The sequence below is a fragment of the Ovis canadensis genome, chromosome 2, assembly GCF_042477335.2.
Source record: "Ovis canadensis isolate MfBH-ARS-UI-01 breed Bighorn chromosome 2, ARS-UI_OviCan_v2, whole genome shotgun sequence".
Lineage (NCBI taxonomy): Eukaryota > Metazoa > Chordata > Mammalia > Artiodactyla > Bovidae > Ovis > Ovis canadensis.
This window is the reverse complement of record NC_091246.1, coordinates 89,821,547-89,836,677: the sequence shown is the minus strand read 5'-3', so window position 1 is coordinate 89,836,677 and position 15,131 is coordinate 89,821,547. Positions and strand designations below refer to the sequence as shown.

The window sequence follows — 15,131 nt, the reverse complement described above, 5'->3', positions numbered from 1 at the left end:
CAGGACTCTGGCAAATATATTGAGAATAACAGGAGCTGGGTTTCTTACAACTCTAGAGGAGGTTACTAATAAGAAGAGGAAAATGCAGAAGGAAATCTGTAATGCTGGTTTGGAGATACTGGTGCAAACTCATGGTTTTCAACACACGTAGCTGCTAGACACGGAAATGCAGACACATGTGAGAGAGAAAGAGAAGGGAGGGGAGGGAAGAAGAGAGAGAACAAATTTTCTAAGTGTCCACTGATAGGGCCTAGGAGCACTGATTAACTCAGGAGCAATGTAGTAATTTGTACTCAGGTCTTGACTTCTAATCATCATTCTCCACTAAAAGACAGTTTAGTGAGTTCTTAGGCTGCTACAAGTCTGAGGATAAAATAAGATGAACCTAGAACATCTTTGTGTGCCATAAACAAAAGGATGTACTCCAAGAATGATGAGGTTATCTCAGAAGGACGCAAGAGGCAGAGGCTCTTACCTAATCTGGAACAATGTGAGGACAATTTAAAATAATGAATAACAATAATTAACTACAGTAGGAGTTTAGTGGTCCATATCGAAAGACAGACAGACAGAAAGAAAGAAGAAAGACAAGAAGGAAGCACAGAAAGAAGGGCAGGCAGCTTTTCCTTACATGAGAAAGTCTCCAAAAAAATGTAAACGGGATAATGGAATTTTCTTTTTCTTACTTATAGCTTGTCGGTTTATGTACTTCCCTGTGTGTGTGTGCTCAGTCGGGTTTGACTCTTTGCAACCCTAGGGTCTGCAGCCCGCCAGCCTTCCCTGTCCATGGGATTATCCTGGCAAGAATACTGGAGTGGATTGCTATTTCCTGCTGTAGGGGATCTTCACGACCCAGGGATTGAATCTGCATTTACTGTTGTCTCCTGCATTGGCAGGCACATTCTTTACCGCTAAGCCATCTGGGGAGCCCCCAAAAGAAAGTCTAACATTTAATTAAAAAAAGAAACCACATCTCAAACAGTAAATACATACAAAAATGTTCATTCCTTCTGACAATGAATGCAAATTAGCCTTAAGGCATCATTTTATACCTGCCTGGCTTTTATTATAGTCATTTGTTTATCTAAATGAAGGTTTGCTTTGTAATATGATAACTAGAAAGGGGTTATTCTTTGTTTTCTAAGCACTGTTATATAAAATGACTCATAAACTCATAATCCTTACAAAAACTCTAGGAAGAAGATTCAATTATTTTTTTCACTTTACAGAAGCAATTGAGCCTTACAGACTTAAGCAGCTTGCCTGAAGTGACACAGCTGAGAAGCCATATAAGTGGGCTATGAACCCAGGCAGTCTGGCTCCCAAGCTTTTAACCTCTATGACAAGCTGCTATGATATTTATACAGGGCTGAGGTACTGAAACCTGATACAATCCTTCTGAAGAGCAATGAGGCCGTGCCATCCTAATAGTCATCACATCCTCAGAGTCTAATTATAAATTGATGAGAAATTATCCTAAGGAATGGTACATTCACAAAGATATTCTCTATTATGGAAACATTTGAGATGACCAATAAGGAAATGGGTTAATTATGATTCATCAACTTGGCAGAATATTCTACAGTCAGTCATTTAAAAATGGAAGTTATGGAGATATATGGAAAATAGGGAAATGTTTACAATACAATATTAAGTTAAAGAATACAAAGCATATGTATACTGGGAAACATGTAGACATTGTCTGTACATAAAAGGAACAGATTAAAAGGTAAAATCTTAAAATGATAATAGCTGTTAGAAAGGGCTTCCCTGGTGGCTCAGATGGTAAAGAATCTGCCTGCAATGCAGAAGACCTGGGTTCGATCCCTGGGTCAAGAAGTTTTCTTGGAGAAGGGAATGGCAACCCATTTCAGTATTCTTGCCTGGAAAATTCTATGGACAGAGGAGCCTGGCAGGCTACAGTCCATGGAGTCTCAAAGAGTCAGACACAACTGAGCAACTAACATATGCTGAAAGCCATGGGATAATTGTTTACTCTTTCAAATATTTTTATGATGTTTACAACAACAAAAAATAGAAATTAAATACTCTCCCAACATACTCTATTAACACTAGTCTAGCGATGCTCTTCATACTTTCCCAACCCTCCTTATGTAGGAGATTAGTGGTGATCATGTCCATTTACATGGAAATTTGTTATATATTTTAAAAGACAATAAAATAATATACATTTTATAATGCAATATAATTGAACACACACACAGCTAGAGGACACACACTGGAATATCTATTGAGGCTATCTCTAGGTGGTGAGATAGGGAATTCTTTCTTTTTCTTCATACTGTTTTTGAACTTCATGTTATACACAGGTTGCTTTGCTCAGTTGTGTCTGACTCTTCACGACCCTATGGACAGTAGCCTGCCAGGCTCCTTTGTCCATGGAATCTTCCAGGTGAGAATCCTAGATAGGTTGCCATTTCCTCCTCCAGGGGATCTTCCCAACTCAGGGATCGAACTCTTGTCTCCTGAGTTGGCAGGCAGATTCTTTACCACTAGTGCCACCTGGGAAGCCTGTTATACACATGTGCTCATTTCTAATAACTTCGTAAAAAGAACTGTATTGGTAAGCTATTACTAAACTAACCTATTTAATAATAATATACTTTGGTAACCAACTTTATAATTTCAACAGAAAAACAGGATAGCTTTCTTGTATCATTTATTCTATACTCGGAGTTCACTAATTCTGTCCTTTTGGTTAGATTCATCAACAATTATATCTCATGCTAGTAATCCAAAGATGATCAATCGACAATCTACCTACTTATAGTTTATGTATAAGTCCAACTCTTATACACTCAAATCACTGACCAATGAATCCATATCAAGAAGGAAATGCCATTCATAATGACTTAATTTTAAGGATTTAAATATGTTTTCCTTAAATTAATACTTTTTACTGAAAACTTTAAAGCCTAGTAGAAAAATCTTGGAAAGTCATATTCCCTAGCAAGAGATTGGTAAGAAAATAACCCTAAATTATTAGTGAAAGTGAAGTCGCTCAGTTAGGTCCAACTCTTTGTGACCCCATGAACTATACAGTCTGTGGAATTCTCTAGGCCAGAATACTGGAGTGGGTAGCCTTTCCCTTCTCCAGGGGATCTTCCCAACCCAGGGATTGAACACAGGTCTCTCTCATTGCAGGCGGATTCTTTACCAGCTGAGCCATGAGCACGGAGTCTTAGCCATTGGACCACCAGGGAAGTCTCCCTTAATTATTAGGTAGAAATATATAACATTGCTGCTAAGTCGCTTCAGTCGTGTCCAACTCTGTGTGACCGCATAGATGGTAGCCTACCAGGCTCCCCTGTTCCTGGGATTCTCTAGGCAAGAACAGTGGAGTGGGTTGCCATTTCCTTCTCCAATGCATGAAAGTGAAAAGTCAAAGTGAAGTCCTTCAGTCGTGTCCGACTCTTAGTGACCCCATGGACTGCAGCCTACCAGGCTCCTCCATCCATGGGATTTTCCAGGCAAGAGTACTGGAGTGGGGTGCCATTGCCTTCTCCAATATATAATATTATCACCAAAAATAAATGATGACTTTCAGTAAGTACTTTTAAGACAGTTTAACTGTTTTATTTTAAAATTAGGAAAAATCTTGAAATCTGAATATACTCTGAGGTTGAGAAAAAACAAATATCAGAAATCAGGAGAAAGAATAAATGAATAGAAAAGAAGGAAAAATAAGAGCCAAAACTTAGAGGGCCTTAAGAAGAAAAAAATAATTCCAGAATAGGAGGAATTAGATTATAAGCAAATTTTAAGTCCAGCACAGTCAATAAATATCCATAGGAATAGATTATGATGATGACAAAGGTTAAGCAATATTACATCTGCCAGGAGGTGGGACTATTAGGGAAGAAAAGAAAATGTTATAGAGTATAGCAAAAAACCAGTTATATTCAAAACTAACTGAAGTCTTTCAAAAATGGAAGGAATTTTATCTATTTGGCATGGTTTTAAAAATGTAGGCCTGTGTAAAGGAATGGATACTATGAACATCTGGTATGTTCTATCGTATGAGTATTAAAGTGGGCATCTAAAATGTGAAAAGTCCTAAACATGAGAAAGCAGACTAATATATTCACTGTCTCAGATCTGATTGGTTAAAATAGAGATCATTTCATCCAATCTCATCCCGGCATACATGTGGATCAAGGATAACGTATAACATGGTTCTTCCTCTCCTAAGTTATTAAATGGCACACAGAGGCAATGGAGCCATGCTATCCCGAAAGTTTTCTCCCTTTTGCCTATGCCAAGCATGATTTTTATTCTTTCAAGCCATTTCTTCCTCAAAAGAGTTCACCAAAGTTGTCATCCTTCCTATCAGCAGCCCCACTGGGCTCTGATGAGTGACATCCAGACATTTAAACTCAAAAGCTGCTTCAGAAGGGAGTTATTAAAATTCAAATGAGCCGGGCATATTGAAGAAGAAAACACTCGTTTGCATGCACACCTCCGCGTTTGGCCATCCCATTTAGACCCACAGAGCAGGGTCTGGTTTTGTCTTTGTAAATGGGCTTCCGAGGCGGAGGTCAGCCTCCCACGGCCCCCACTCCTCTGGGGTCATCATTAGTAATGTGTAAGGCTGAATAGATTTTCCTCGGAATCTAGTCAGGAAACCTGACAAAAAGGCAGCCCTCTCCCACAACCTGAAAATGCCAAAAATCTGATTGGTAATAAGGCATTTTTTAAATACTTCATTTACTTGTCTTCAAATAGCTTTAATAGCAAGATTTTACACAACATTTCTGATGTCAATTTCACCTGATGTTTTTCAGTTTTGGAACAGAATATTTCCTATTGTATCATGACAGACCAATCATAAAAATGTTACATTTTATCAAGAATTTTCCACAAGATTCAGAGAAAATTCACTTCTGCTAAGAAATATGAATCTAGGGAGCAAAAGGAGACTTTAGTCACTAGAAAAGGAGTCTGTGTTTCATTTGGTTTAAGAATCTAATAAGATCTAATAAGAAATATATCATGGAAAAATCTCACATTAGCATCATTTTAAAAGTTTATAAAATATCAGTGAGCAAACAAAAACAAGCCAACAAAAAACTAGAGCAAAAATATATGTTCCTAGAATTATTCTAGCCATGGGAATTTTAGATGTTCCTTTAGTAAGAATTCAATTTCCTACTAATGGAGACATCTCTGCTACAATATCTACTTTAAAAAGACTTACTTTATGGCAATATATAAACAACTCCATATTATGTGTGATAAATGGCATGGTCATATATACACATATCTTGTGTGACAATGATGTACCATTATACCAACTTTTACTGAAGATATGAAAAGCAAGTTAGCATCCTCACAGCTCTAGGATAACAGCACAATTTCTGGAACTCCGGAAACTAAGGGAAATTTATGTCCAAGCTATGAAAGTAGTTTATAACTTGGAAGCTCCAGGGATTACTGTACCCAATAGAAACTTAGACATCAAACATGACCTCTAACGTCCCTTCCAATGGTAAGATTTTATTCCTCCATGACCTCCATTAGTCAAATTTTCTTCCTCTAGATGTCTGCATTTTAATTTGTTTAAAGACTTTTCCCCTAAAATCTGGATGAATTTGTTGTAATACAGGCATCGGTTTTGCCCAGACTGACACAATCAGCCCAACGAAGAATGAAACTAGCAAAACATCAATGGAAGGACATTGCATAAAACTGGTTCCAGAGCCACAACACACTCAGTTTGGATCCATTTTTTCCTCAAAGCATAAATTTATAGATGTGCAGCATTAACATGCATTTACTTAAAAATTTATGTGGGATTATTTTGGCTCCAGTTAAAAACAAAAGCACTAAATCTCTGTCGGTTGTTGGTGGCAGCAACAAAGAATCACAAAGGCATTATTGCAAAGAAAAAGAACACAAGCTAGAATTAAGAACCAGAGCCAGTGATTCCAACCACATAGAGTGACCACACAAAGTTCAAGAAGACCTACCTCCAAGTCAGGTCCTGTAATACAAACATGCGTTTTCTCTTTTTAGGTCACACTTGCTTGAAACTGACAATGAAAGTAATGCGCACTTATACTTTTGAAATGGCCAAAAGGAAGACTAGCTATTAGATTGGTAATTTCAGGAGGATACACAGTATGTATGTTTGTATATCACTTATTTTGTAGTTGGTCTCCTAGTCAGCTCTACTGCAAAGATGATCTGGCAGGGGGAATGATTCACCCTTTCAGATTTGTACTGTTTAATCTACAGAAGCAAGCTTAGGGCATACAAACTTAACAGGTAGAAAGAAAGAGTTCAAGAAATGTGCTCACTTGCCTTTTTTTCCTCCTGTAACGAAGAAGCCAATGGCTGCTCTAATAAAACTGCTTTCAGGCAAATAGCTGTAGTCAGTAGGCACTGTGGAGACAGAAAATGATCAAATTAACCATGAACCTGGCAGGACTAATGAAGGAAAGATAATGCTCTCATGCTGCCATATCAACCTGGAGACAAAGCGGAGATGTTTATGCCATTAATCTCAGAACAGTACTCTGTGGTTGCAACTAATTCTATTAGATTAAGTGGCTGGCCTTGAAGTAATCACTGAGACTATGCACACAAATCTAAAATGGTGGTAGATCTGGGAGGGGCTGGAAAAAACCATAGAAGGCGAAAATTGTACTGAAGTGTTTTTAAAAAAAAAAACACCACAATACCCTTTTCCACTTTGACATATCAAAAGAACTCCAATCCAGTGACCTCCTCTGTGTCAGCAAGGAGTCCTAAGCTGGACTTCTAAGCTGAGACTACCATTCTATGGGCTATCAAGGGCATCCTGAGTCAGATGCATGAACCATGGAAATACATCCATTAGTATTAATGCTAGCCAGTCTTATTTCATGAAACAGGGATTTCTATGTGACCAACACATACAAAAAACCAGATGTGCCTGCTGACCTGAAATAGCAAAGCAGTGACATTTATGCTAATTGAGTCCTGGGAGTTTCCTAGATTCTTTTCCTCCTGGTTCCCCATATTGTTTCATGAGATGGTTTTTACTGGGACAGATGGCTCCACTGGAAAATTCCATCAGAAATGAGCAGTTGTACTTTTCCAGACACACAGTCATTTTGCTCCAAAGAACCTGAGTGTAAGATGATTCACTACAACTGACCTTGAATATATGTGGGCCAGACTATGTAGCCCATAGCATAACAATGACAAGCCTATGTAAAAAAGCAAAAGCCTGACATAAACATGCTACTTTTACCAGGACATTGAGAGACCACTGTCCTTCAGGACTAGCATTACCAAGGGTTTCCAATATGACAGTGTTTTTATTTTCTTCTTCCAGTTTCAATATGACAGCTTCTCTGGTATCTCAGTTGGTAAAGAATCCACCTATAATGCAGGAGACCCTGGTTCGATTCCTGAGCTGGGAAGATCCCCTGGAGAAGGGATAGGCTACCCTCTCCACTATCCTTGGGCTTCCCTGGTAAAGAATCTGCCTGCAATGTGGGAGACCTGTGTTCGATCCCTGGGTTGGGAAGATCCCCTGGAGAAGGGAACAGCAGTATTCTTGCCCACTCCAGAATTCTTGCCTGGAGAATTCCATGGACAGAAGGGAGGAGAATTCCATGGGCAGGGGAGCCTGGAAGTCTACAGTCCATGTGGTTGCAAAGAGTTGGACACAACTGAGCAACCTTCACTTCACTTCACGGTATGACAGCTTTTAAATGTATAAAGCTCATTATGTGGGGAATGCTGTGGAACCATGCCCTATTTCTATAGCCAAGGAGTGACTGAAGGCAGGGAAATAGTAATTACAGGGAAACAGTGGCCCACGTTTCTGGAAATGCTGTCGGTAGACTTCCTGTCAGGGGATATGTGAAACTAGGTTTTAATGAGGAATCTTTGGTACCTAAACCTCCCTGGCCTGAGTCCAAGGGAGCCAGTGGTCAAAATTGTATAAAGAGCAAGGAGCAGATATAGGTCCCAGTGTATTACACCGATGTCTTCCCCAGAAAATCTCCAAGTACATACATAAATTAAGCACGTGGGAACTGCAAAGATTTTTATTGCTTTTATTAAAAAGCAATAGAAATGGAAAAAATCTTGTTGCATTAAGACCTAGGATTTTAATTCCAAGGCCAAGGAGATGCACATCTTTAAAAGTACTTACCTCAAGTCTTTTCTCAATGCAGGGGCCAGAAGAACTCCAGCCATATGAAGAGTCTTTTAATGAAATATGAATGCTAGGCAAACTAGATTACATCTAAGCAAGTAAAAAGAACTCTGTTCCAGGCTTCAGGGATCTGGTTCCTAGTTTCTGGATTTCTCACTAAGCTTGTCCCTATGTCATGTGATCTTTCTGAGTCTTAGGTTCTTTGTAGAATACGGTGTTAGACCCAACATCTAAACTGATCTCTAAGGGAGGAAGAGAGGGAGAGTGAAAAGGGCACAGGCTTTGGCGGCCGACAGCTCTGATTTCAAACCGTGTATTTCCCACTTAACTGCTACGTAACCCTGGGCAAGTCAGGAGACTTCTCCATGGTCCATCTTCCTCTGACGTAAAAGAGGGACAGTAACACGCAGCCCCGAGGGTGGCTGTGAAAATTAACGCTCTTAACAAAGTAGATGGCCCCACGTCAGCACCCCGCCTTCCAGCTCCCGTGGTCTATGACTCCAATCTTACCCGAGGTTCTACTTTGATTTGAGGACAGAGTAGACAGATGAAGATGTCCTAGAAGCCAGATGGCATTTGACTGAAGACCAATCACCCCAGACACACTGATGACCTATGAATGAAATGTCAACAGTTCAACGATGGGCAAGATACAAATTCCACTCAATAAAAGGCCATACACAGAAGGTCATTAATCTTTTATGAGGTGGTAGCTTGGCTGGTAAATGAGAAGTTCTATGACAAGATGTACTCTCCTCTGTGTGGTACACTAAACGTGGGACATAGAGGTGATCGATAAGTGTTGCTGAATGAAAGAATGAATGAATCTATCGGTCACGACAGGAGGGATCAGTGATTGTCTCAGATTTCACTGAGTCAGACTGGTCTGAAGGAGTTTCCAAAAAACGGGAAAAGAAAATCCAAAATGACAGTTGCTTAGGACTAAAACAGGTGTAAAAGTAGAGGAGATATTATTTGGTTCCCTTCTTTAAACAGTGCTCTATTACTATTTTACCATTCATAATATGATCTTTTAAATAATATTTTTCATTTATAGATTTTGTTACCCAAGTTATAGCAATTTAAGTCTCAGGAATTTTTTGAGAATATTTACATTCATACATGCAAAAGACAGTTTCTTCTGTTCCAGGATTTGTTTGCTTTCAAAGGCATGAATGACTATAACTTCTTCATGTGGTGAGTATTATAACCAGCTATATTTTACACACACAAAAAAAGACAAACAAGTATGCCAGGTGAAAGCCTAGGACACAAAGTTCTACATGTGGTAAGAATGCAACTATGCGGAAAAAATAAGAACGCTTATAAAGAAATATGACCACGTGTGAGTAGCAGCTGCTTCAGGCTGAGAGGAGCCTCAGTGATATTTTTTTCGCTTCTTCCATTCAATGAATGTCATGATGTTTTAAACAAAAATCTGAAAATATAAAATCATTTCTAAGCAGATGGACATTTTTATTCTTTAGCCAAGAATAACTCTGACAATTATTCACCCAAATACTTTTAGTGACATCTGAACTAGTGCCTCTTGACCATTCAGCTTAGCTATCTGCCCTACCCTTTGACTGCCTTCTATTTTTCCTTGTCTAGAGGGCCTGACATTCTTTGCAGGGTCAGGTTTTAATTTTTAAGAGAAACCAAAGCAACTTAAGTTAACTCAATAATTCCAGCTTTCTTTTTTTCCAGAGGTGGTGCATGTTGGTCAGTAAATACAGGGCCCTAAGCAGTTTTCCACTGCCCCTGGAACTCACCATGAATAACCAGAGATTTCCCCGTTTTCTATGTAAGACAGTTTGTATCATGAGAGAGAAACAGACAACAAAGGGGAATAAGGATTTGAAAGGATTTGAAATTCCACTTAAGGATTTGAAATTCTTCTCACCTGAGTTAAAGTTCTAATGACTTCATTAAGTCTGCCTTGAGACTGAGAGGACTGGATGGCTTCTGACTTCAGCTGAAAGAAAAAGGGGAAATAACCATTCAAAAAAGTAGATAATGATACTCCCACCATATGAGTTGTCAACATCTAAGCTATGGAATAACTTCTTCTTCTTCTTCTAAGTCACTTCAGTTGTGTCCGACTCTGTGAGACCCCATAGACGGCAGCCCACCAGGCTCCCCCGTCCCTGGGATTTTCCAGGCAAGAGTACTGGAGTGGGGTGCCATTGCCTTCTCCAATGGAATAACTTATGTCTTTATATTTCAAAAACAAAAACCGTGAGCTCCTTGAGGGTAAGATCCATGTTTTATTAAATTACTGATGTCCTAGGGCCAGCTCAACATTCAGAAAACGAAGATCATGGCATCGTCCCATCACTTCATGGGAAATAGATGGGGAAACAGTGGAAACAGTGGCTGACTTTATTTTTTTGGTCTCCAGAATCACTGCAGATGGTGACTGCAGCCATGAAATTAAAAGACGCTTACTCCTTGGAAGAAAAGTTATGACCAACCTAGATAGCATATTCAAAAGCAGAGATATTACTTTGCCAACAAAGGTCCGTCTAGTCAAGGCTATGGTTTTTCCTGTGGTCACGTATGGATGTGAGAGTTGGACTGTGAAGAAGGCTGAGCGCCAAAGAATTGATGCTTTTGAACTGTGGCGCTGGAGAAGACTCTTGAGAGTCCCTTGGACTGCAAGGAGATCCAACCAGTCCATTCTGAAGGAGATCAGCCCTGGAATTTCTTTGGAAGGAAGGATGCTAAAGCTGAAAGTCCAGTACTTTGGCCACCTCATGAGAAGAGCTGAGTCAATGGAAAAAACTCTGATGCTGGGAGAGATTGGGGGCAGGAAGGAGAAGGGGATGACCGAGGATGAGATGGCTGGATAGCATCATGGACTCGATGGACGTGAGTCTGAGTGAACTCTGGGAGTTGGTAATGAACAGGGAGGCCTGGCGTGCTACGATTCATGGGGTTGCAGAGTCGGACACGTCTGAGTGACTGAACTGAACTGAGGGCCAGTTCAGTGTGGCAAGTAGCAGTCACTTAATAAACCTTTACTGTATGAACAAAGGAATGCCTTAGAATTACTTGTAAATTTATACATACATATGGGCTTCCCTGGTGGTTCAGAAGGTAAAGAATCTGCCTGCAATGCAGGACACTCGAGTTCAGTGCCTGGGTCGGGAAGATCCCCTGGAGAAGGGAATAGCAACCCACTCCAGTACTCTTGCCTAGAGAATTCCATGGACAGAGGAGCCTGACGGACTATAGTTCTTGGGGTCACAAAGAGTCAGGCGTTACTGAGAGACTAACACATTCACTTTCTTTCAAGTCTACAGTAGAAAAGCTTTTAAAGTTTTTAGAAACTTTTAAAGTTTATAGAAAGCATAATTACATAGATACATATTTAAACATTACAGATGCAAAGTGGAGTTTCCTATTTCAAATTTTTGAAATTTCTTAGAATCCATTTGCTTTCCTCAGGCAGAGAACTTTATAGAAAGTATATAAGTTGACTAGGTTTAACTCCTATAACCCAAATAAAACAAGGAACAAATTTCTACAAAAAGAATTCTTGGCCAAGAGCATATATAAAGACACCAGAGAGCCCAGTGTAACCATGACCATGAGCATACATCGGTCTTCCTTAGCATGCTGAGATACTGGGTATTCTCTCCCTGCTGTGACTATGCACACATTTAGGTGTCACCCCCTTTTTTTTTTTTTTTTTACCTGCATTACATCCCCTTCGGAGCCTACCAAGGCCACCATGCCGTGAAGAGCTGCCAAGCAAAGCATTGTGGGAGCACCCTGAAAACAAAGCATCAGAAAATGTCAAGAGGGGAACAATCCTTGGGTTTGAATTTGATAAGAATTATATCACAGAGAAACAAATGGTCAAAAGGGTACAAAATTTGTAGGGTCAACACAACCTATATCACTGAACTGAGGAAGGCAGCAGACTTGAATAAAGTAACTAAGTTAAAGTTGTTAGATCCCAGGTGGCTTCTTGCTACTTTTTAGTTTTCAAAACCACAGTGCTGTTATAAAATTAAAACACTAACAAAATAGCCAGCTTAAAAAAAACAAAAACTACAATGGTTAACAGGATGTATCATTCATAAGGCATTAAAAGTACATTGTCTCTCTCATTTGATACTGCCTATTTTATGGTTAAGCTTTTATGGCAGCGCCTATAAATGGTCCAATAAAGTGGCCCTTTTTCCTTTATAAAAATATAAAATAACATGCAGGAGGTGCCTTCTACCTCTGTTAGGACAGTTTTGATCCAGGCCGGAAGCAATCTGTTGCCCAAGTCTTCAGCTTTTCCATGTCCACACACAGACAAGCCGTGAATGATGTTTCCTAACGCCAGGGCAAAACCTGAAGTCTGTCAGAAATAAATTTTAAAAAGAAGTGAGAGAAAAGAAGACTGGCACAGATCAAGAATGTTCATGTACAGCAAAACAAGCACTTTGAGGGGCTCCTTTCCTACAGACATGTTCTGTTGCCATCTGTACATCAGAGATTTAAAAAATCTAGACAAGTTTGCAATAGAAACTGCAGCCTAGTTGTAAGGAATTCAGTTTCAGTGAGTGGTATATTTCAGGAAAAGAACACTGCACTAGTGATTGACTTGGGTCAAACACAATCCAAATTCTAAGAAGACAGTTAGAGTGAAAATATCAAGGTGAATCACCCAAGCCTTGTCAATCTCCAAACAAGAGGAGAAAAAGTCCTGCAGTGAGTACAGCATATGAAAATTCTACATTTTGGTGTTTGCAAGATCTATGCTTTTTTTCTGATTTTTACATTACTTTTGTATTGAAGTATTATTGATTTACAAGGCAAAATCTATTCTGAATGTAAGCCAATAGGCCTATAACCATAAAATAATAACAGTAAAATACAACATAGGCTTAACACCTGGCCTGAATCCTGTAATAACCCACAATAGCCAATATTAAGACTTTGGAGAAATCTAAAAAACAAACAACCAAGGAAACAAAGTACAAACAGGGAAATTCTAGAGCATGCATAATCAGAAGTAGTACTGTTCCCCCTCCAACTTTAAAAAATTATGGCAAAATATGCGTAACATAAAATTTACCATCTTAACCATTTTAAGTGAACAGTTAATGGTATGAAGTACATTCACAAAGCTGCGTGACCGTCACTCCCCATCATCTTTAGAACCTTTCTCATTTTGCAAAACTGAAGTTCTATACCCATTAAACTTTAATTCCCTATCGCTCCTGCCTCAGCCTCTGGCAACCACCATTCTACTTTCTATCTCTACACTTCTGATCGCTCTGAGTACTTCACATCAGCAGAAACATGCAGTGCTTATCTTTTTGCTATGGGCCTGTTTCACTCAACATAATGCCCTCCAGGTTATCCACGTCATAGCCTATGTCACAATTTTCTTCTTTTTGAAAGCTGACTGATATTTCAGAGGGAACATTTTAAGGGTATTTCATTTACATTGCAGTAATCTAAATTTTCCTATATATTTAGTCATGAGCAGAGATTGTCTGCCTTGAATCTGTGGAGGTTTTACTTGATTATTCTATGTATTTTTATCTTTATGAATTTTTATCTCTAGCCTTACATAACTCTTCTATTCCCTAGCCATGTGCTTTAAGATTTTATACAGAGCAATAATTGGAGAGAGCAAAAAGACTTTCATACTCATACCAAAAAAGAAAAAAGTGTCTATAGAGGATAAAGGGAGAAAAAGATGTCTGTAGATACTGGCTAAAGCCGTGGATAAGAATTAGACGTTTCTCATTTCTGGGCACAAAAAAATACTTCATTAAAGTCAAATCCAGAGTAAATCAGAACTAGGACATCAAAGCAGCCTGAAACCCACAGAGAAATAACCAGAAATTCCACCTGCTGGCTGTTGTCCACTAACAGTCGAAGCTTGTTCATAACCTCTTCGGCCTCCACTGCCTCAACGATGCTGGCACTGAACGCAGATGTACATACACAGCTGAGGGTATAGGCAAGGACCTGAGAAGAAAAGACAGCAGAAACACGGGTCTCCATGAGGGGAAATGAAAGAACACGGCTTAGTTGACACGAATACTTTCTCAAACTTACTCCTAGGATAAGGATTGTATTCGAGCACGTCCACCACGGACTGGGCACTGTTCTACCACCTAACTTATTTGTTGCTGTTGTTATATTATTGTTGCTGCTGTTGTTTAGCCACTCAGTTGTGTCTGACTCTTTGCAATCCCATGGACTGTAGCCCACCAGGCTTCTCTGTTCATGAAATTTCCCAGGCAAGAACACTGGAGTGGGTTGCTATTCCGTCCTCCAGGGGATCTTTCCAACCCAGAAATCGAACTTGCGTCTCCTGCACTGGCGGGTGGGTTCTTTACTGCTGAGCCACCAGGGAAATCCCAACTTTTATATTTCATAACAATATTATGAGATAGGGGTTATTACTTTCTGGATAAAAGTTTTGAGGCTCAGCTACACATAGCTAGCAAGTGACAGAAGCAAGATTCAAACCTGGGTCTTTAGACTAAATCAAAAAGTTCCTTCAACAGTAGAAGTCGAGTTTCATCACCCGTGGATACTGCTAACGGCCATGGACTCTGATCCAAGGTCAAACAAGAGGGGAAATTCAAAGAAGTAAAACGCTGCTACATTAAGATTCCCTGGTAGAAGCAGTGGAGCATGATAAACGAGGAAGGTAGGTTTCAGAGTCAGATAATTGTGTAAACTACGGATAATACTATTTACTTCAGAGCACTGGTATGATTTTAATATACAAATGAATAAATAAGCGAACATATTATAATCTTTTAAAAAATGCTGGGAGTAGAAACAGAATATTTAAGTGCATATCTAAAATTGACCACTGACTGGCCAAGTAACTTTAAGCAAGCATGGCCACTCCATCAATTTGAGCTTCCATTTTCCCAAATCAAGGTGACGCATCCCTCCCTGCGCTGGCGTTTTCATGATGAATCCCTCC

General features: G+C 39.4%; 1 protein-coding gene across 2 annotated transcripts in view; it reads right to left on the bottom strand.

Moving 5' to 3' along the window:
- The window catches only part of FOCAD (focadhesin), a 305,222-nt gene that overhangs the window by 30,581 nt on the left and 259,510 nt on the right, over positions 1-15,131 (bottom strand). For both annotated transcript variants that reach the window (XM_069576651.1, XM_069576652.1), the window contains exons 30-35: positions 14,036-14,155; positions 12,408-12,530; positions 11,873-11,950; positions 10,077-10,148; positions 8,684-8,786; positions 6,325-6,405 (exon numbers count right to left, since the gene is read on the bottom strand). In XM_069576651.1, coding sequence (XP_069432752.1) covers positions 6,325-6,405; positions 8,684-8,786; positions 10,077-10,148; positions 11,873-11,950; positions 12,408-12,530; positions 14,036-14,155 — 577 coding nt within the window. The remainder of the gene's footprint in view (positions 1-6,324; positions 6,406-8,683; positions 8,787-10,076; positions 10,149-11,872; positions 11,951-12,407; positions 12,531-14,035; positions 14,156-15,131) is intronic.